Source organism: Myotis nattereri, assembly GCF_964212035.1.
Source record: "Myotis nattereri genome assembly, chromosome: 8".
In the NCBI taxonomy this organism is placed as follows: domain Eukaryota; kingdom Metazoa; phylum Chordata; class Mammalia; order Chiroptera; family Vespertilionidae; genus Myotis; species Myotis nattereri.
In genome coordinates this window covers 92,790,782-92,811,192 of record NC_138083.1, presented here as the reverse complement: position 1 = coordinate 92,811,192, position 20,411 = coordinate 92,790,782, and the positions used below count along the sequence as shown (strand labels likewise).

General features: G+C 58.1%; 1 protein-coding gene across 3 annotated transcripts in view; it reads right to left on the bottom strand.

The window, feature by feature from the left end:
- Positions 1-1,589: 1,589 nt before the first annotated feature.
- Positions 1,590-20,411, bottom strand: part of KCTD1 (potassium channel tetramerization domain containing 1) — a 68,648-nt gene continuing 49,826 nt past the window's right edge. For all 3 annotated transcript variants that reach the window (XM_081097437.1, XM_081097436.1, XM_081097438.1), the window contains exons 3-5: positions 14,904-15,048; positions 4,417-4,722; positions 1,590-2,530 (exon numbers count right to left, since the gene is read on the bottom strand). In XM_081097437.1, the coding sequence (XP_080953563.1) occupies positions 2,372-2,530; positions 4,417-4,722; positions 14,904-15,048 (610 nt within the window). In that variant the 3' untranslated portion in view covers positions 1,590-2,371. The remainder of the gene's footprint in view (positions 2,531-4,416; positions 4,723-14,903; positions 15,049-20,411) is intronic.

Here is a 20,411-nt window from a genome sequence, read left to right as displayed (position 1 = left end):
CCACGTCTACTTGTCCATCTCCCGTCGTGCCACGTCTACCTGTCCATCTCCCGTCGTGCCAAATCTACCTGTCCATCTCCGGTCGTGCCACGTCTACCTGTCCATCTCCCGTCGTGCCAAATCTACCTGTCCATCTCCGGTCGTGCCAAATCTACCTGTCCATCTCCCGTCCTGCCACGTCTATCTGTCCATCTCCCGTCGTGCCAAGTCTACCTGTCCATCTCCCGTCGTGCCACGTCTACCTGTCCATCTCCCGTCCTGCCACGTCTACCTGTCCATCTCCCGTCGTGCCAAGTCTACCTGTCCATCTCCCATCCTGCCACGTCTACCTGTCCATCTCCCGTCCTGCCACGTCTACCTGTCCATCTCCCGTCGTGCCAAGTCTACCTGTCCATCTCCTATCCTGCCACGTCTACCTGTCCATCTCCCGTCGTGCCAAGTCTACCTGTCCATCTCCCGTCATGCCAAGTCTACCTGTCCATCTCCCATCCTGCCACGTCTACCTGTCCATCTCCCGTCGTGCCAAGTCTACCTGTCCATCTCCCGTCGTGCCAAGTCTACCTGTCCATCTCCCGTCCTGCCACGTCTACTTTGTGTCTGGAACGAGGAAGAGGTGGTGGCAGGGCTGCCGGAAGAGCCTGGAACCACGAACACGTTGGGAAGCCAAGGGCTTTGTCTCAAAGTGGTCCTGGTTCCTACTCTCTGGCTAATGAGAAAGGGATCGTCTGGCCCTGAGATTTCCCCTGCTCCTCCCAGAGCCGCCCAACCCTGCTTTTGGGTCTTCAGGACAGGGCTGCCCCAGGGCTCCCGGTGGCTAAGAAGCCCGTTCCTCCCCCAGTAGGTGGGTGTTCCCTCCCGTCCCCGGGGACCTGGGCTGGCTCTGCGTCTGATGCAGCAGCAGCCGCTGCAGAGGTGCCCGGGGCAGGGCAGGCCCACCCTCAGGAGACCTTGGCTCTGGCCGCTGCTGCTTCCCTCCTGGAGGCCCCGAGTGTGGGACCCTCCCCCCGGAACCCGGCTCCCACGCCGGGAGGGGCCCAGGCCAACATCCACCGGCAGCCCCGTGGGGAGCCACCGTGACGTCCCAGCTGTCACCCCGGGATGACGCCGGTGAAGGCCGGTCCCCACAGAGAACCGCGGAGTCACAAGACAAACGGCTGCTGGGCCCGCTGTGTTGGCGTGGTTTGCTCTGCGGCAGCCTGAACGGACGCTGGGAAAGTGCTCAAGAGGAGGGAGGTCTCGCCCCAACGTGGACTAACAAAGCCGGGCCACCACTGGCCGAGGCAGCGCTGTTTAGACCAGGCGACCGCCTCCTCCCCGTCGGTGGGTTTTGGCCTCTGGCCTGTTTTTAGGCCTCTTTTTAAAAACATTTATTTTTATTGGCTTCAGAGAGGACGGGAGATAGACACATCAATGATGAGAAAGAGCCATTGATCAGCTGCCTCCGGCACGCCCCCCACTGGGTTATGTGGATCGAGCCCACAACCTGCCCGGGAATCGAACCCTGACCTCCTGGTTCATAGGTCGACGCTCAACCACTGAGCCACACTGGCCGGGCGAGGCCTCTTTTTGATGCTCAACACAGAACATTTAGAAAAGGAAAATGTCATTTTAATATGGCTTTACCCCAACAGGTGTGTTTCACCACAGACCTTCTTTTTTAAACAGAGTTTATTGTATTTCATACATTATAAAATTTGAAAAACCGTAGGAAAGCAGCAGACTCAAACCGGTGCAACTCTAACAAGTAATAATTCTGGCCCCTTTGCGAAACGGATCGGCTGAAAAACCCAGTGACGCCCCATCCGCGAGGCGGACCGGCAGGGCGACTTCTGCATAAACCGCACGTGAGTCTCGCGGCTGACACCCCGAGCGCACGTGCTCCCCGCTTTCCTGAGCCCCGCCCGGCCCGCCCGAGGCACCTCCAGCTGCAAAGGAATGGAGGCAAGGTGTGTTGTGGTTAAAAAAAGAAAAGAAAAGGAAGAAGGAGGATAAAGAGAGAGGAAGGAGAAGCGGGTGATGGCGGCGGCGGGCAGCTGGGAGAGGCGCCGGCCATGGCTTGTTCCCGTCAGACCCGGGGGCCCAGGACCCCGCGGCCATCACAGCACCAACCGCAGCTCCCACTCGCTTTTTGCGTTTCCTACCTTCTGACATATATATATATATTTATATATTTTTCACGCCTTGAGGGCATCACCTATTCCAATGGTTCCCGTGTGAGTACAGGTGTGGTCTCTACTGGATATAAATGTGTCTCTGAGTCGCCGTTCGGTCCGCGACGTGGGTGGCTGTCCCGACGGCACGCGGCCCGCTCCTGGGGCGCGAGCGGTCGGGCGTGTGGGTCTGTTTCCTTTCTGCATAGAAACGGGTCCGCTCAGTCCAGAGGCTCCTGCTTTATCCGGATGACGGAGGGCCCGCGGGGCGTCCGCCGCAGCTCGCGCCGCAGCACGTACTCGCTGAACTGGGACGAGTCCACGCCGCCGCCGCAGGAGCCCACGACCTCGAAGCCCCGCTGCTGCAGCCGCTCCAGGACCTGCGGGCGGCGAGACGAGACGAGACGGCGTGAGTGGGGCAGGCCCTCGGCCACCAGGGACTGCCCCCCCCCCGGCCCCCCGTGCGAGGTCATGTGCAGCCTGGCCAAGCCCCCCAGCCCCGACGTCTCAGATGTCCCTTTACGCGTTAGCGTCCCACCTGCCAAGCTCAGGTCGTCATCACAACCTCCTGGCGGAATGGGTGGGGGGAGCCCGTGGTATAGATGAGAAAGCTGAGGCTCAACTAGCCGGTGTGGCTCGGTGGACAGAGCGTCGGCCTGAGGACTGAAGGGTCCCAGGTTCGATTCCGGTCAAGGGCACAGGCCCGGGTTGTGGGCTCCATCCCCAGTGGGGAGTGGGCAGGAGGCGGCCGACCAATAATTCTCTCTCATCATGGATGTATCTATTTCTCTCTCCCTCTTCCTTCCTCTCTGAAATCAATAAAAATATATTTTAAAAAAAAAACAGCAACAAACTGAGGCTCTCGGTAAGTGATGGGATTGGGTTTCCAATTCGCATCTGTTGGTCTCAAACCCCTGTTTCTTTGAAACGTGTGACACATCTTTCCGGGGGCCAGTGGGGGGAAAGCTCACATTTCAGCTCATTTGCCACTGAAATATAGCCCATGAGGTGAAGGACAGGCACGTCGGTGAATTATCTGGATTTATCAGCCGCGAGTCGCCCGCCCTCCCTCCCTCCCTCCCTCCTGACTGCCCTGTTCACGCTCCCGAGCCTGGCGGACAGGGCCCAGCCGGGAAGACTGACGTCCCTCTGAGGCAGAACCAACTGCAGGCAGCTGGGGTTTCCCGACAGGCTGTCACGCGTGTGGCCTCAGAGCAGGGGTGCTGCCTGTGTGCACGCAGGGGGCCGTCGCGGGTAACGGTGACACGTCTGCGCACAGGCCCCAGATAAAGAAATCCCCAGTCTCACGAACACACGCCCCCCAGCCCGTCCTGGGACGCATCGGATCCTAACGCCAGGGGAACCCCTGGGTTTGCCTCGGCCTGTCCGACACCCCAGTGCTGGCAACTTGGGGCTCCACAGCTCAGGGAGGGCCCGGCCGGGGCTGCCGCCGCCTGTTCCCCCGGAGTCTGGACTTGATCACCTCCTCCAGGCCCCGGAGGTGATCAAACCCCTTCGATGCCATCCGAAGGCAAGACGCCTCCGGCATAGCTTCCCACCGAGGTCCGGCTCCAGGGGTTCTGAGTAAGGCGACATGCTAGGACGTAACTTTCAAGACGGGATCAATGTAAAGTGAACCCTTATGTTTTTTAAAATTATGATTCCTTGGGGCCCCTCCTCTGCATGGACTCTACGCTCCTCTCTTGCGAAGCAGCTCCCAGGGGGGATTAGAAGCGGGATGTGCGTGCTCAGACCCGGCTCCACGTGCTGGCGGATGACGTGAAAGTCCTCCTGAGACGAAGACCCGGGGACACGGCCCCGCGCGACCCGCTTCTGGACTACAGTCCCCGCGCACACGCAGCACACCAGGCCCGGAGGGCCCGGAGGGCGGGACTCTCCCCAAGTCCACGTCCAGGTGCTGTGGGGGCAGGTGACGGAGGCGAAGGACAGCTCCAAGGCAGCGGTTCTCAACCTGCCTAACGCCGCGACCCTTTAATACAGCTCCTCATGTTGTGGTGACCCCCAATTTCATTGTTACAAATTGAACATAATTAAAGCATAGTGATTAATCACAACACCAGTATGTAATTATATAGGTGTTTTCCGATGGTCTTAGGTGACCCCCGAGAAAGGGTCGTTCAATCCCTAAAGGGGTCGTGTCCCACAGGTTGAGAACCGCTGCTCTAAGGGGAGGCCCCGCGTGCAGGCAGGGTGAGCGCCGGCACTAAGGCGGCGCCCCCGCCCCCCGCCCCGGGGACCACACTACCTGCACGGAGTTGAGGTGGCAGTAGCCGTTCAGCGGGAACCGGATGACGTGCGTGGAGTCGTGGTTCCAGCCCGCGTTGACCGAGTTGCACATCACGTCGCCGATCTCGGGGAACACCTCCTCGATCAGGGACTTGTCCCCGCTGAGCGTGATCCTCTCGCCGAGGTCGGGGGCCACCCGCACCACGAGGCACTCGCAGGGCCTGGAGAAGCGGCCCGTCTCCCTGTCCTGCTTCCACCTGTCCATCTCCAGCAGCATGGGCTGCAGCTGGAAGTACTTGGCCTCTTCGTACAACAAGGTGTAGTCCTGGGGGAGACAACACACACGTCACACGCCGAGCACACGCATGTCACACGCAGAGCCCACGCCAGGGACCGGAAACGGCCCCTCGCAGGAGCCGAGCTTTCCACCTGCTGCTTCGATAATGAAATCTGGGGGAACGTGTCACCCCTCACGCATCTGCATTCGCGCGTCCGTCCGTCGGTCCGTCCGTCCGTGACTAGAAAGGAGCGGAGTGTCAGGGACCCGGGGGCCCTCGTCTAAGGCTTCATACGAATGCAGGCCTATGGGCCCCACAGCCCAGGGACTTGGGGACCCTTCGTGTTCCCATTTTACAGATGAGAAAACCGGGATGCAAACAGTGGGATTCACTCAAGACTTTCTCTCTTGGTAGAGACGTGTTTTTGAGATTTAGTCCGACGCTGGCGGGAACCCCCTCACCCGCTGGGAGACAGCTGTGCTCCTGAGCCCTCCGGCGGCCTCAGCGCTCTCTGTAGGGGAGCCGGGGGCCGGGTGGTGGTGCCAGGGGGTGGGCGCCTGGGGGCACGCTGCTCTCACCACACCTGGGTGCTGATCTGTGACGGGGGAGGGGGGAGGGGGGAGGCTGACTCACTGCCCTCAGCCAGGACGGGTGCTGCCCTCGCCATGGGAGAGGCAGACATGGGCCTGGTCGCAGGACGGGGCATCTGCAGGCCTGGCTGTGGCTGCTTCCTCTCCTGCCCCAAACCACCTGCTGACTTAGAACAGAAACCCAGCCAGCAGGTGTGAACACACACACACACCAGCCATGGGAGGGAGAGCCAGGCCGGAGGGAGGCCGAGGCAGGGACGGTGTTGTCAACAGGTCCACACTGTGTCTGCCCGTAGCCAGGCCACCCGCGCTGGGCGTGAGGTCAGCCAGCACTTGTCCCGACACGTCGGCCAGGGCACTGATCGCGGACACAGGCAGGTCGGCCCTGGCCCCCAGGCTGGGCTGGCGGGTGCCTGTGCCCACAGGGGGGCGCTGCCCGGGGCCTCTGCCTTCCGCCCGGACAGGACGGGGCTTGGGGGGCGGGGGGCGAGGATGGCCGCTGCCCCGGAGAGCTGTGTGACCAGGCGCTCGGCTTCCTCTTGCCGGTGGAGCCGTGTCCAGAGGAAACACGCGGAGAGAGGAGAAAGTGCCGAGGCCTCCGGCCGGGTCACTGTCTGTGGAGAACCTGGGCCTGCGGAGGGTGCTCCCGCCACACTCATCGCCGAACCGGCGGCTTTCGCTCTCTCCTCGCAGCTCCCTGACGGGCCTTGGCTCCCAGGAGCTGCCCACACCTGCCATTTCCACCCCGTCCTCACCCGCTCAGCCTCCTGGCCCCCACTGACCATCTCCACCCCGTCCTCACCCGCACAGCCTCCTGGCCCCCACTGACCATCTCCACCCCGTCCTCACCCGCACAGCCTCCTGGCCCCCACTGACCATCTCCACCCCGTCCTCACCCGCACAGCCTCCTGGCCCCCACTGACCATCTCCACCCCGTCCTCACCCGCTCAGCTTCCTGGCTCCCACTGACCATCTCCACCCCGTCCTCACCCGCACAGCCTCCTGGCCCCCACTGACCATCTCCACCCCGTCCTCACCCGCACAGCCTCCTGGCCCCCACTGACCATCTCCACCCCGTCCTCACCCGCACAGCCTCCTGGCCCCCACTGACCATCTCCACCCCGTCCTCACCCGCACAGCCTCCTGGCCCCCACTGACCATCTCCACCCCGTCCTCACCCGCACAGCCTCCTGGCCCCCACTGACCATCTCCACCCCGTCCTCACCCGCACAGCCTCCTGGCCCCCGGCTGACCATCTCCACCCCGTCCTCACCCGCTCAGCCTCCTGGCCCCCGGCTGACCATCTCCACCCCGTCCTCACCCGCACAGCCTCCTGGCCCCCGGCTGGCCATCTCCACCCCGTCCTCACCCGCACAGCCTCCTGGCCCCCGGCTGACCATCTCCACCCCGTCCTCACCCGCTCAGCCTCCTGGCCCCCGGCTGGCCATCTCCACCCCGTCCTCACCCGCTCAGCCTCCTGGCCCCCACTGACCATCTCCACCCCGTCCTCACCCGCTCAGCCTCCTGGCCCCCGGCTGACCATCTCCACCCCGTCCTCACCCGCACAGCCTCCTGGCCCCCGGCTGACCATCTCCACCCCGTCCTCACCCGCACAGCCTCCTGGCCCCCGGCTGACCATCTCCACCCCTCCCCCCACATACCCCCCTCCTCCGTCCTGCTCCTGCGCAGCCTCCTGGCCCCGGAGATGCTGTCCGGCTCGAGGACTTGGGAACTAGGCTGAGGTTGGCCACGCTCAGACGGGGACGGGACGGGGCGCACCGAGGCTCCCGGCACAGCCTGAGCGTGGGAAGGGGAGCCCGCATTCCTCCTGGGGCCCCCACAGCTGGCCTTGCTGTCCCGAAGGACCCCGCTGGGAGATGGGACCCCGAGACTTTCCTTCTTACGGAGAGGAGGGCGGCCAAGGAGCTGAGCCGCACAAGCCGGGAAGCGAGCCGCTGGCTGCCTGCCCTCGTCCGGGACTTCACCACACGTTTCAGCACCAGGAAGACGTGGCGTCCGCGAACGCGTGCGTCTCCCTCGAGCCCGAGGCCCCCCATCTCGGAGGTGCTCAGGTCCGCCTCCGGGACCAGTCCTGACCCGGGGGAACCCCTGCCAACCTCGCTGGGTGGCCCCCACTCGCCCCGGACGGCGCTCCCAGGGCCGGGGCTCCTACCCGACCAGGCACAGCACCGACGGAGCCCTGCGTGTGGGGTTTTCCTTAAAATGACCCGGGAGTCCCTGTGGCTCCGACGTATTTGTTCGCACTCTTCCCTCTGGGTTCAGGGATCTTAACCTTTGACCTGTTAACCCTTCGCCCTCTGAAGACACTGTGACGTCTCCCATGTTCGGGTGGAAATGCCATCTTCTCGGCCCCTCCCGTTTGCCATGACGCGGAAGCTCTCCCGCATCTGGCGTGCCCTCGGCCTCGCCAACACGCTTCCCACACGCAAACCAGCGCCGCCGTGATCACCCCCGAAGGGGGTCGGCGAGGGCCTGTGCGCCCTGCTCGGCCGGCACTCTCCCCACGGCCACGCAGCCCGTGTGAGCCCCCGTGGCTGCTGCAGCCACGGCCACACACTCATCACCTCACAGGCCTAGAAGCCAGGAGTCCCCAACGGGCCACTGCCCAGCCGGGGTGGCTCGGGTTGGGCATGGACCTAGGAACCAGGAGGTCCCGGTTCGACTCCCGGTCGGGGCACACGCCCGGGTTGTGGGCTCCATCCCCAGTGGGGGGCGTGCGGGAGGCAGCTGATCAGTGATTCTCTCTCGTCATGGATGTTTCTCTCTCTCCTTTCTTCTCTGACATCAATAAAAATATATTTAAAGTAAAAAAAAAAAAAAAAGATAAAATAAAATGGGTCACGAGGCTGCGTCTGTCCTGGAAGCTGGGGGAATCCATTTCCTCGCGGCTCCAGCTCCCGGGGCTGCTGCACGGGGCCGGTGGCCCTGCCTCCCTCCTGCCTCCGCCTGTTGTCGCTTCTCTTCCCTGCTCTACCCTCCCGCCTCCTCCTCCCTCACACAACCCTCTGCGGACACTGGGTCGGCCTGGGTTATCGGGGCATCTCCCATCGCAACATCCTGAATCACAGCTGCGAAGGCCCTCTGGCCACGCACGCTGACACGGCCACCCCTCCAGGCACGAGGTCACGGCCAGCCCGGGGCCACCCTCCCGCCGCCCACACAGCACAGGCGCCACGCGGAGCTCGCGGTGACAGCGACACTTTCCCCCGAGAGCTGGTCCGGAGCCAAGTCGTCCTCAGTCAGCACTGACAGAACTTTAAATCCTCCGTCACTTATGCCTCTATTTTAAAAACGGGTTTTGAATCTCAGCGGCCAGGCAACCTCCTCTCTCAGCTGCCTGCGCAGGTCCTGAACTCGCTCGGGAGGGAGCACTGGGGGGACGGGGCTCCCCCAGCGTCGGGGCCTCCCTCTCAGCCCGGGGCCGGGAGCTGGGTGCCTGGTCCTGCGGGATCATTGCCGGAAGCGCTGAGGTCAGGGCCACGCACGGGGCTGGCTCAGGCGGGCGCTCGGGGAGATGAAGCCTGGGTTCCGGCTGCTCACGCAGTGACACACCTGCCGTGCTCAGCGCCTGCAGCCGTGACCCTGACCGCAGCCCCTGCAGGGCCGGGAAGTGAGCTTGGGGGGACCCCGGGGCCAGGCGGGAGGCCGTGTCCACGTGGCCCCACGGGTCTCCTGGACCGTCAGGCTCCGCCTCCGCGTAAGGCAGTGACGCTGCGTCTGCCCCGTGCCCAGGGGTCTGTGTCCACCACAATGCCCCCACCTACCTCCTTCCAGCTAACCCAGAGGCAGCGAGGCGACAGGGGGTCACAGCAGGGGAACTGGGTGACACAGGATCTCTCCATTGTTTCTTTTTAAATATGTTTTTAAAAATATATATATTTTATTGATATTTTACAGAGAGGAAGGGAGAGGGATAGAGAGCTGGAAGCATCGATGAGAGAGAAACATCGATCGGCTGCCTCCTGCACACTCCCTACTGGGGATGTGCCCGCAATCAAGGTACATGCCCTTGACCGGAATCGAACCTGGGACCCTTGAGTCTGCAGGCCGATGCTCTATCCACTGAGCCAAACCGGTTAGGGCTAAATATGTTTTTATGAAATATACTTTTATTGATTTCAGAGAGGGAGAGGGACAGAGCGAGAGAAGCATCCATGATGAGAGAATCATGCATCGGCTGCCTCCTGCACGCCCCACACTGGGGATGGAGCCCACAACCCGGGCCTGTGCCCTGACCAGGAACCGAGCTGTGACCTCCTGGGTCAGAGGCTGACGCTCAACCACTGAGCACACTGGCCGGGCATCTTATTATTTCTTACGCCCGCATGAGAATCTGCAATGATCTCAAAATTTAAAATTTAATTTAAGAAGGTGTCTCCTGCTCTCAGCAAGGAGAGCGTATGCGAGGACATGAGGGGGGAGAAGGGAGAGGACCAAAGCGAGTCGCTGGGCCTGGCGCTGGGGAGGGGGGGAGGGCTGGACGGACTCAGGGTGGATCTGGAAGGGGCTATGGACAGCCTCACGGGTGGGTCTGACGTGGTGGGTGAAGAAAAGGGGAGTGCAGAGCGACCCCCTCCTGCCTGCAGCCAGCAGGTGGGCCGCACCCTTTCCAGAGAGGAGATGGAGGGGCGCAGGCCCACGGCGGGGGCGGGGGCGGGGGCTGGGGCGGCCCGAGTTCAAGGAGCCAATGATCTCTGTGAACCAGCATCTGAAATGCAATCCCCTTAAAACAGAACTAAAAGTGACCTTCCCTCCATCACCGCTCCTGCCGCCAGGGCCTCCTCCCGGAAAGCATGAGAGCGTCCGCCCCCTGGCCGCCCCCCACACCTTCATCCCTTTCCCTACGCACCCAGGGGCTCTCCCACAGGCAGGCGGCCCAGAGCTGGTCAGGAGGGCCTGCCAGCCACCAGGGCTGACTTGGGGGGCTGAGGTCCTGCCAGGGCAGCAGGCCCTCCCACACCGCCCCCAGTGCGGGACTCAGTGCACCCCCAGGCGGGCCGGGCTGCGGCTGGAGGCGCCACCTGCAGCGAGTGTGTGCAGCTGGCCCCCGCCCTGCAGCTGGCCAAACCCAGGACGGGTCTGGAAGGTGCTATGGGCAGGCAGCTCTCCCTGCGGTGGGGTGGGGGTGGGGGGCTGAGCAGGTGTGTCCTGGGTTTTAGACGGGGGTGGGGGTAGGGGTAGGGGTGGGGGCTGGAGGCAGAAGACTGCACTCTGGCCTCTGCGTGAGCCCCCTGCCTGGGGCGGGAGGGGCGGGAGGGGCGGGAGGGGCGGGAGGGCCTGCTGTTGGCAGGAAGGAAGCGCACAGTCCAGGGCAGATTCTCTTTGAAAACCTCCCAGGAAGGCGCATGGCAGAAACAGGCCCCCAGCACGTTTTCCTTCCTGAGTTGGGAGAGATCGTCACTGAGGAAGCAGTGACCGGAACCCGGGAGAATGTTCTAGAACCAGCTTCATGTCTAAATCCCGCAGTCGTGCTGAGCACGCGCCGCACCGAGGCCCTGGCACTGCCATCGAGGGCGGCAGCCGGTGTTGCGTCCCTCGACCCATTCCAGGCTGAGGGTCTGCCCATGTGGCCGCAGTGACCACTCCCACTTTCTGCCCAGTGGGCAGAGCTGTTTCCATTAAGTCAATGTGCCCATGACATAGCTCTGCCACTCTCTTCCGTTCGGCTAATCATCCCTGGCACCTGCCCTGTGCCAGCATCCTGAAGGAGCCGGCTGGCGTGGCTCAGGGGTTGCGCGTCGGCCTATGAATGTTGATTCCAGGTCACGGGTTCGATTCCTGGTCAGGGTTGCGGGCTCGATCCCCAGTGAGGGGCGTGCAGGAGGCAGCCGATCCGTGATTCTCTCTCTCCCTCCCTTCCTCTCTGAAACCAATAAATACATATATATATAGATTTTAAAATCCTGAAGGAGAGGATGGATGAGAGGTCTGAACTGCTTGTTAATTTGGGGTCTAGATCTTTTTATGTCTTCACACACACACACACACACACACACACACACACTTTTTACATAAATAGGAACATACTATACATATTTTGAACTTAATGTTTTCACTGCACGATAACATTTTGGTGGTCCTTGCCCCCCCACAACACCAGATGTAGAGCGACCACATTCTTTTAAGCGAGTCTAAGGTACGGGTGCCCTGTAATGTTCTAACCGCCTGCCACTGTAGAGCCTTTTAGTCGTGTCCAGCTGTTACTACTGCAAGCGACATCTCTGCACATATACGCGAACATTTCCACACGACACATGAATAGACATGGAACTGGGAAACCAAAGAGTAGGTATGTTTGAAAATTTATAAATTACTGCTGAATTGCCCACCAAAAAAGTGGTTAACTTCCACGCCCACCCACACGGTAAATTACCCAAAGATTCTATATTATCAATTAAAAACATTTTTTTTTTCTTTGCCAATATGATGGATAAGACGAGACATCTCACGTAAGTTTTATTTCTCTGGTACTAGCAAGATGGAATGTCGTTCCAAGTGTTTATGGGCAACCGCTACTTCTTTCTTTAGGAAACTCCCGCTGGATCCTAATGTGTCCTCCTCGGGTTGTGGGGATGTTCCTCACAGGTTTTGGGAGCTCCTCTAGGGTAGATATTGATCTTCTGTCGCAGGTACTTCTCCTCTGACCCTTCTCCGTTATTAATACACTAGAGGCCCGAGGCCCGAAATTCATGCAAGGGCCTTGGCCCCCGCTGCGGTGGCGGCCGCCTCTGCCTCGGCCCCTGCCTGCCGTGGCTTTGTCCGGAAGGAAGGACGTCCAGAAGGATGTCTGGTCTAATTAGCATACGACACTTTTATTAGTATAGATAGTATCTTTAATTTAAAAAATGTAAAGGATACCGTCTGGGTATTGAGTCTTACTTAGGTAGGCCCTCTCTGCCTCAACATTATACTCTTAGAAATTCCTTTATATTTTTTCTTATACTTTTATAGCTTTAATTTTTATGTCTATTTCTAGAATATTTGTGAGCTTATTTTATGAGCTAGGACCCTGGCTTTACATTTTTTTCTTTTTTTAAATATATTTTATTGATTCTTTACAGAGAGGAAGGGAGAGGGATAGAAAGTTAGAAACATCGATAAGAGAGAAACATCGATCAGCTGCCTCCTGCACACTCCCCACTGAGGATGTGCCCGCAACCAAGGTACATGCCCTTGACCGGAATCGAACCTGGGACCCCTGAGTCCACAGGCCGACGCTCTAGCCACTGAGCCAAACCGGTCAGGGCTACAATTTTTTCAAATGTCTTGATGCCAATTGTCTCAGTGCCAATTACCGATGATTCCTTTCTTTTCCCACCTTTACAGCGGGTCACACTCTTATATACACCCGCCCCCCCCCCCCCCATCTCTGGCCCCTGCTCTCCATGAAGGTAGCTGTAAGGTTCAGCCCTGTTGGATCACTCTTTAAGTGGGACAGATCTCTGGTATGTCTGAGTCTGGGGGAATGCACCCCCACTGCCCATGACTACCGCCACTGTTACCACTCACAGTAATTCATTTAGCTATTCTTTTTTTCCTGTGTAGTCTTTACCCAACGATATGTTTTTATTGATTTTTAGAGAGAAAGGGGGGAGGGAGTGAGAGAGAGAGAGGAAACATCGATGTGAGAGAAAAAATATCCATCGGTTGCCTCCTGAACGCACCCCAACTGGGATGGAACCACAACCTTTTGATGTGCAGGACGATGCTCCAACTAACGAAGCCACCTGGCCAAGGCCATTTAGCTATTCTTTCTTTTCTTTAATTCTTCATTGTTGAAAGCATTACATATGTCTCCTTTCCCCCACTGACCTCTCCCCGGCCGCGCTGCCCCCCAGCACATGCCCTCGCCCTCGCCTTCGCCCCTCTGTGCCCATTGGTTTGCTCATCTGCATGCATCCAAGTCCTTTGGTTGATCTCTTACCCCCTTATTTATAAATGGATCCAATTTCTTTTTTAAAATATCTGTGACTAAATGGGGCTGCGTTGAGCATGCAGAAGAATGTGGGGGCTTGGACACCCTCCCAGCATCGAGGCTCCCCACCCAGGGGCGCGGCCGCCCCTTCGCTCACCCAGCTCTTCCTCTGCACCTGTGGGTAGAGGTTTGTCCTTCTCTCAGACAGGCTTTGCGTTGTCTTGTTGGGTTTACTCCTGGGTGTTACAGTTTGGTTGTTAATGTGAGGGGTATGTTTTTCCATTCTATCTTATGGTTGGTTCTTGCTATGCTATAGGAAAGCTATTGATTGCAATATATTGATCCTGATTTTGGATGGCTTAATGAGTTCTTTATTAGTTCTAGTTGTATTTAGTTGATTCTTTTTTAAAAATATATTTTTAATTGTTGATAGTATTACAGATATCTCCCATTTCCCCCCCATCCCCCTCCTGTCAGCCCCTCCCCCACCCCCAGGTCTTCACTACCCTATCGCCCGTGTGCATGGGCTATGCGTTTAAGTAGATGCGTTCTTTGGTTTATCCCTTCTCGCCCCCCACACAAGTACAGACAGCCCTCGGGTTACGTCGGACTCGACATACGTCGTTTCGTGGTTACATCGCCATCTCCCATTTATTTATATATATATAAAAGTTCTGTCATTTCAACATATGTACATATGTGCTGTATGTTCTTTTATTATCTATTTACCACAAGTAAAGGTCAGGAATTGTTATCTTTCTTTTAAATTGTTTTTCCTGTTTCACTCCGTTACTGCTGTGCATGTGCTCCATGCGGGTGACGTGGGTGCTTATGTAGGTGGGTTCCGACTGACGGCGAAAATCGCGTTACGTCGCCGTAGGAGCGGATCTCCCAGGTCACCCGAGGACCTACTGTACTTAGTCGAGTCCCTAGAACAGCCGTGGGCAAACTACGGCCCGCGGGCCGAATCCGGCCCGCTTGAAATGAATAAAACTAAAAAACAAAAAGACCGTACCCTTTTATGTAATGATGTTTACTTTGAATTTATATTAGTTCACACAAACACTCCATCCATGCTTTTGTTCCGGCCCTCCGGTCCAGTTTAAGAACCCATTGTGGCCCTCGAGTCAAAAAGTTTGCCCACCCCTGCCCTAGAACCTTCCATTTAGAGAAACAGGAATGCTGCCTCTGATGACACTGCTGTCCATTCCCTCCCAGGGAGCACTTCCTGTCTGCTCTTCTGATCCAGTCCCACTGCCCGTGGCTGCCAGCGTCACGTGGGACTTGCTGTGACACTAGGTCCTGACCTTACAGTGGGCGATTCTGAAATGCTGCTGCCAAGTGCAGCGTCTCCTTCGAGTTTCTGGGAGACAAAGTCTATCGCGCCAAGGAGCTCTCTGTCCTTCTGCCTCATTACGACGTCAGCAGTAAGGTACGGGCTTAGCCGACGTTTTGCCAACGGGTTCAGTGAGTTGGAACGGAGCTCTCTGTGTAACGAGCGGCCCCCTCTTGGTCACGTAAATCCTAACACCCCAAGGCCACGCGCTCTGTTTAACGAGGAACGTACGATGAGGTCAGAGGCTCCGGTGCCATCTGAGCTGGTCTATATGTAAACACATAGCATGAGCGAGACCTGGGGAGGCGGAGTACACGAGAAGAAACCACGCACGTGTGCCACTGGCAATTAACACGAATCCCTCACCTTGAAATCATCAGGAAGGAGGAGTTTTGATGTTCGTAGAAAATTCAAGATATATCTGAACATCTGTCCGTCTCTGTCAATGAAATAGTGCTGTTTGAGACTGTCCAGCACGATGGGCTCTGTCCCATCAAAGAGCCTTCCGATTCTGTGGTAGGAGAGAGGGAACACGAAGACAGTTAGCATCGCTGCTCGGCCCTGACACTGCGTCATGTCCCAGGCGGCAGCTGGGAGGCGGCAGGCAAGACAAGGGCCCCTGGCGTGGCTAGGGCTCTGTGCGGAGCCTGTCCCTGCTGGACAAACGTCGCAGGACAGGCTTTCACACGAGCCCCAGGCTCTGCAAGTCGGTTCTGTCATTCCCGGGCTCTTCCCTGTAAAGACGAGGTTCCTGATGTGGAGGCTCTGGCTGTGCTGTCCCTGTGACGAAGGCCGAGCCTGTCCTCCCGTGGTCCTTAAACAACCTTCTCTGCTACTTAAAAATGCTAGTGTTGCTCGGCCGGCTTGGCTCAGGGGTTGAGCGTCGACCTATGAACCAGGAGGTCAGGGTTTGATTCCCAGTCAGGGCACATGCCCAGGTTGTGGGCTCGATCCCCACTAGGGGGTGTGCAGGAGGCAGCCGATCCATGCTTCTCTCTCATCATTGATGTTTATACCTCTCTTTCGCACTCCCTTCCTCTCTGAAATCTCTCTCTATAAAAGCATAAGCGACTGTCTGACCAGTAGCTATGATGCACACTGACCACCAGGGGGCAGATGCTCAACGCAGGAGCTGCCGAGCTGCTGTCACTTGGCAGCTGTGGTTCTTGGGTGACGCACCTGGAACCAGAGAGGAGGGAGCCCGACTCCGGGGTGCGTCACCCAAGAACCGCCCTCTCGCAATCCGGGACCCCTTGGGGGATGTCGGAGAGCCGGTTTCAGCCTGCTCCTCACAGGCCAGGCCGAGGGACCCACCAGTGCACAAATCTGTGCACCGGGCCTCCAGTCAATAATAAAAACATATTTTTAAAAAAATGCTCGTGTTCCAAACGGTCTTATAAATAAAATCTGTCTTCTGAGCTGCCCCCACCCATGAATCTCACACTTTCCCAAAATAAAGCACTGCCTCCCTGCTAACATCTCCATTTAATTATAAAAAAGAATAATGGAACATATCACTCCGCTAGGAGAATGTTTTCCATTAACAACATGGAGTCTAATTTCTTAGGTCTCAGCAAAAATCGTTTCTCACAGCCAGGCATCATATAAACAATACAGAGTTGACCACCCAAAAAATATGACCCAGAAATACATTACACCACCCCAAAAACATGACCTAGTTCTCGAACATCAGAGGCTCTGGGTAGTTTTTAAAGACAGGAACCCATACCCTGTTTTTCCCACGTACGGAGTAAACGTGTGAACAGTGTGCTACCATTACAGCGTTTTGCATTCATTACCTTTAACCCTGTAAGGGAGGCGGAACCTGGAGACTCCTGTATATTTAGGGAACAGAAGGTGGTCACATCCACACTGTGAGCCAGCGAGGGCCTGGCCAATGACCCACAAGTGCCCTCTATCAACATGCAGCTTCCACTCCAGAAATCACTGCTACAGAAGGGGCGTGTGGGCAGGCAAATGGCTCCTTTTTTTTTTTTTTTTTTTTTTTTAATGAAAAGCTTGTATGAAGCTCAGATCTTTAATTCTGAATATCGTTTAACTGCTTTAAAGATGATTTTCAAATCCCCCATGTTCGCATCCTATGCCGGAAGGGGACCGCTGTGAGGGAAAGCCAACAGCCCCACCCTCTTCACATACAACCGGCACACGGGAAAGGAAGGCGCAGAATGCCTGTTTCAATAAAGATCTGAGATCATCAGAACACTCAGGTGCTCCTCGAAAGTAGGAAACGCAAAGGAGAAAGCGACACATTATGGTCGGGTCCCGTTTCTAAAGCTTCTTCTCAGCTAATGAGTTTCGCCCGCCTTTCCATGACCTGAGGCGACTCACAGGGTGCGGATTGCAGCCATCCTAGGGTCCTGCAGTGTGTCCTCCCTGGCCATTCATTTCTCACGACCACGTCCATCCAATAGGAGGCCCCACACACAGGCAGAGACACTCAGTCACTCAGCCACTGATTAATAGAGTTCCCAGGATGGGAAAGAATGGAACTGGCCTGCCTGTTATTAAAACATCGACACGTCACTGGGAATAACATAAATTCACACTTGACAGGGCGAGAAGGAAGCTGTATTGATTAAGTGCTTTCCAGATACCTCGCGCCGGCCTCAGCACTTTAGAGAGGTCACAACCCATGATCCTCCTCTTAAAGATGAAGAAACAGGCTCCAAACGATGAGTAACTCGCCCAACGAGTTGAGTCGCATGGGGGATGAGCGCTCGGTCTGTTTGATCTGCAAGGGCCGCCCGACACGACTGGGATGAAGAGGGTCACCACCGCCCATTGAGAGCTTTGGGTCTCGTGTGCTCATGTCTCGCTTATATTAGTTCAGCAAGAGCTTTACCCTGGAACCCGTGGGTGCATAAGGATTATTTTTGTGGCCTGAAAAAAATTAGCATCAATGGTTGCAAATCACTTTCGTGAAGAAATTTAAAAAGTATTTTATTCCTAAATAAACCTTACGCTTTTTATACTTACAGGCTCATTCCCAAATCTAGGCTTGGCCCCACACCATGAGTGGCTCCTAAATCCCCCCACAGGGGAAAGGAAAGGGGTGACCGAGTGGGGAGTGAACACGGCTCGGCCAGTTACTCGCTGGACTCTGGGTGAAATAAATTCTCTGTCTCCATTTCTGTTATCAAATTGCCTGTTTCTTCTATCAAATCACACTAACTTTTCTTGGTAAAAATATCAACTAGAGCCATGGCATGTCAAAAGAGTACAGTTATAGCCCGATCGGTGTGGCTCAGCGGTTGAACGTTGACCTATGAACCAGAAGGTCATGGCTCCATTCCAGGTCGGGGCACATGCCCGGGTTGCGGGCATGATCCCCAGTAGGGGGCGTGCAGGAGGCAGCCCATCAATGATCCTCTCTCATCATTGTTACTGTCTCTCTCTCCCTCTCTAAAATCAATAAAAATACACTTTAAAAAATACACGAACAGATAACGAAATATATTTCTTGCTTTTAAATATTAACATAGTTATTGACTACTCTTGTTTATGGAGCAAATAATGCAGAACCAGATCTCGAGGAAATTAAGCTCCTTTGGGTGGAAATGAAGTTGGCTCCCAGGATGGTGCCCTGCTCTGTATTGAAGAACGGCTCTTAATTAAATGGAATGAGAGAGGGCAGCGGGGGGCCTGTTTACCTGGCTCCCTGTGAGTCGGTCGCTAAGCATTCAGCGGTTTGGTGTGTTCATTCGCATAGACCTGGCTTCTCTCCTTGACTGTGGCTCAGGTCCTTGAGTTTCCCTCTCTTGTCTATTGTGTGGTCGTTCGGTTACCGATTCATTCTTTGTGCCGACGCTCCCTGAGCCTGGCCGTGCCTGAACTCGGGGCGCAGTGGGGATCAGCCACCCTCCTCACTGTCCTGGCAGCTCTGTCCATGGGGTGGGAACTCAGACCGAGGGCCGAGTGGCGGAGTGTCCCTGGGTGTGGAGGGAGCCACGGGGGACAGGAAGTGCACCCCGCTCCACCTGGGGGAGGCGGGGAAGAAAGAGGAAGCTCCCTGGAGGCCTGAAGGACGCAGAGGTGGCCAAGTCCTCGCTGTAAAAGAGAAAGAACTCCTACCGTTCCCGACGGCACGGAGGGACCGAGAGCAACACGCGGAGCACAGCAAGCCCGTCCGAGGAAGACAAGCATCGCAGGATCACTCAGAGGTGGGGACGAAGGAACAACATAAACTGACGGACAAAAACAGATCCAGAGACACCGAAGCATGGACAGGCTGTCAGACCTCAGAGGGAAGGCGGTGGTGGGGGAGGGGGGAGCTCAACCAGTGAACTTGTCTGCACGTGTGCATCACCCACAGACACACAACAGGGTGGTGAAGGCCTGGGCGGGGGCGGGGCAGGCTGCAGAGGTGGATGGGGGGAAGGGGACACATGTAATGCCTCCAACAGTAAAGATTAAAAAAGGAGAAAGTTGGCCAGGCCCAGCGGTGGGCGGGAAGGTTAGGTGAGAAGGGGAGGGCAGGTGCTGGCTCTCTGCTGGGGGCAGGCTCAGGTCAAGGGGCAAGGGCTTGGTTTCGTGGCCACAGGCCGGCCATGTCCAGGGAAGGAAGCGTCTGGAAGTGAGGGACCTGAGCCAGCGCCTCTGAACCCGCCCGCGCAGGCACGGCACACGCGGCGGCGGCGCTTCCACCCTGGGCTCCGGTGGTGTGGCCGGCTCCGCGGTGGGCCCACCGGGGCCGTAGGAAACCCCGCTGCCCGCGGCCGGGCACTCTGAGTGTGTGTGTGTGTGTGTGTGGGGGGGGGGGGGGCAGGCGTGTCTGCACGTCCCTCAAAGCCCCCAAGGACGCCCCGAGCAGCCGAGCTGAGACCGTGCGGAGGAGGGTGAGCAGAGACGGAAGGAGCAGCAGGTCACCCTCGTGAGATGCTGCCGGGGGGGTCACTGTCGCCCCGACTGTCACAGCGCCTCCTCTCACACAGCCGCCTCCGTTCCCACGTGCAGGCGGGGTGGGGGGGCCTGGAGGGGTGGGGGACCCTGTCGGGGGCGGTGGGGGGGCCTGGAGGGGTGGGGGACCCTGTCCAGGGGCAGGGGGGGCCTGGAGGGGTGGGGGACCCTGTCTGGGGGCGGGGGGGGCCTGGAGGGGGTGGGGAATCCTGCCAGGGGGGGGCCTGGAGGGGTGGGGGACCCTGTCCGGGGGCAGGGGGGGGCCTGGAGGGGTGGGGAACCCTGTCCGGGGGCAGGGGGGGGCCTGGAGGGGTGGGGGACCCTGTCGGGGGCGGTGGGGGGGCCTGGAGGGGTGGGGGACCCTGTCCGGGGGCAGGGGGGGGGCCTGGAGGGGTGGGGGACCCTGTCCGGGGGCAGGGGGGGGGGCCTAAAGGGGTGGGGGCCCTGCCCAGGGGTGGGGGCCGGGAAGGCAGCGCCCAAGGCAGACAGGGGTCAGGTGGAAAGGGCGGGACCGGCGCTCCGGGCCCGGCGAGCCCGCTCCTCCTCCGTCTCTGGGTTTGTCTCCCTGGACGATGGTCCGGACTCGAGGCAAAGATTGGATTTGGTTCCTGGTCCGCACTTACTTTGCTCAAGCATCTCAGAGGCACTTCCACGCGACCCCTTCAGCGATACTTTTCGGGGTTATTTTTAAATTAAGTGATAAAAGCGACACCCGCTCCCTGTTGGAAATCGCTTCAGTGGGGGATGAAGAAACCGCAAAACAGACACAGTCTGCCACGAGCCCACCAGCCAGGAGGCGTGACTTTAAAACCCCATTTAAAGGGTGTTTCCCGCCAAACCGGTTTGGCTCAGTGGATAGAGCGTTGGCCTGCGGACTCAAGGGTCCCGGGTTCGATTCCGGTCGGGGGCATGTGCCTTGGTTGCGGGCGCATCCCCGGTGGGAGGTGTGCGGGAGGC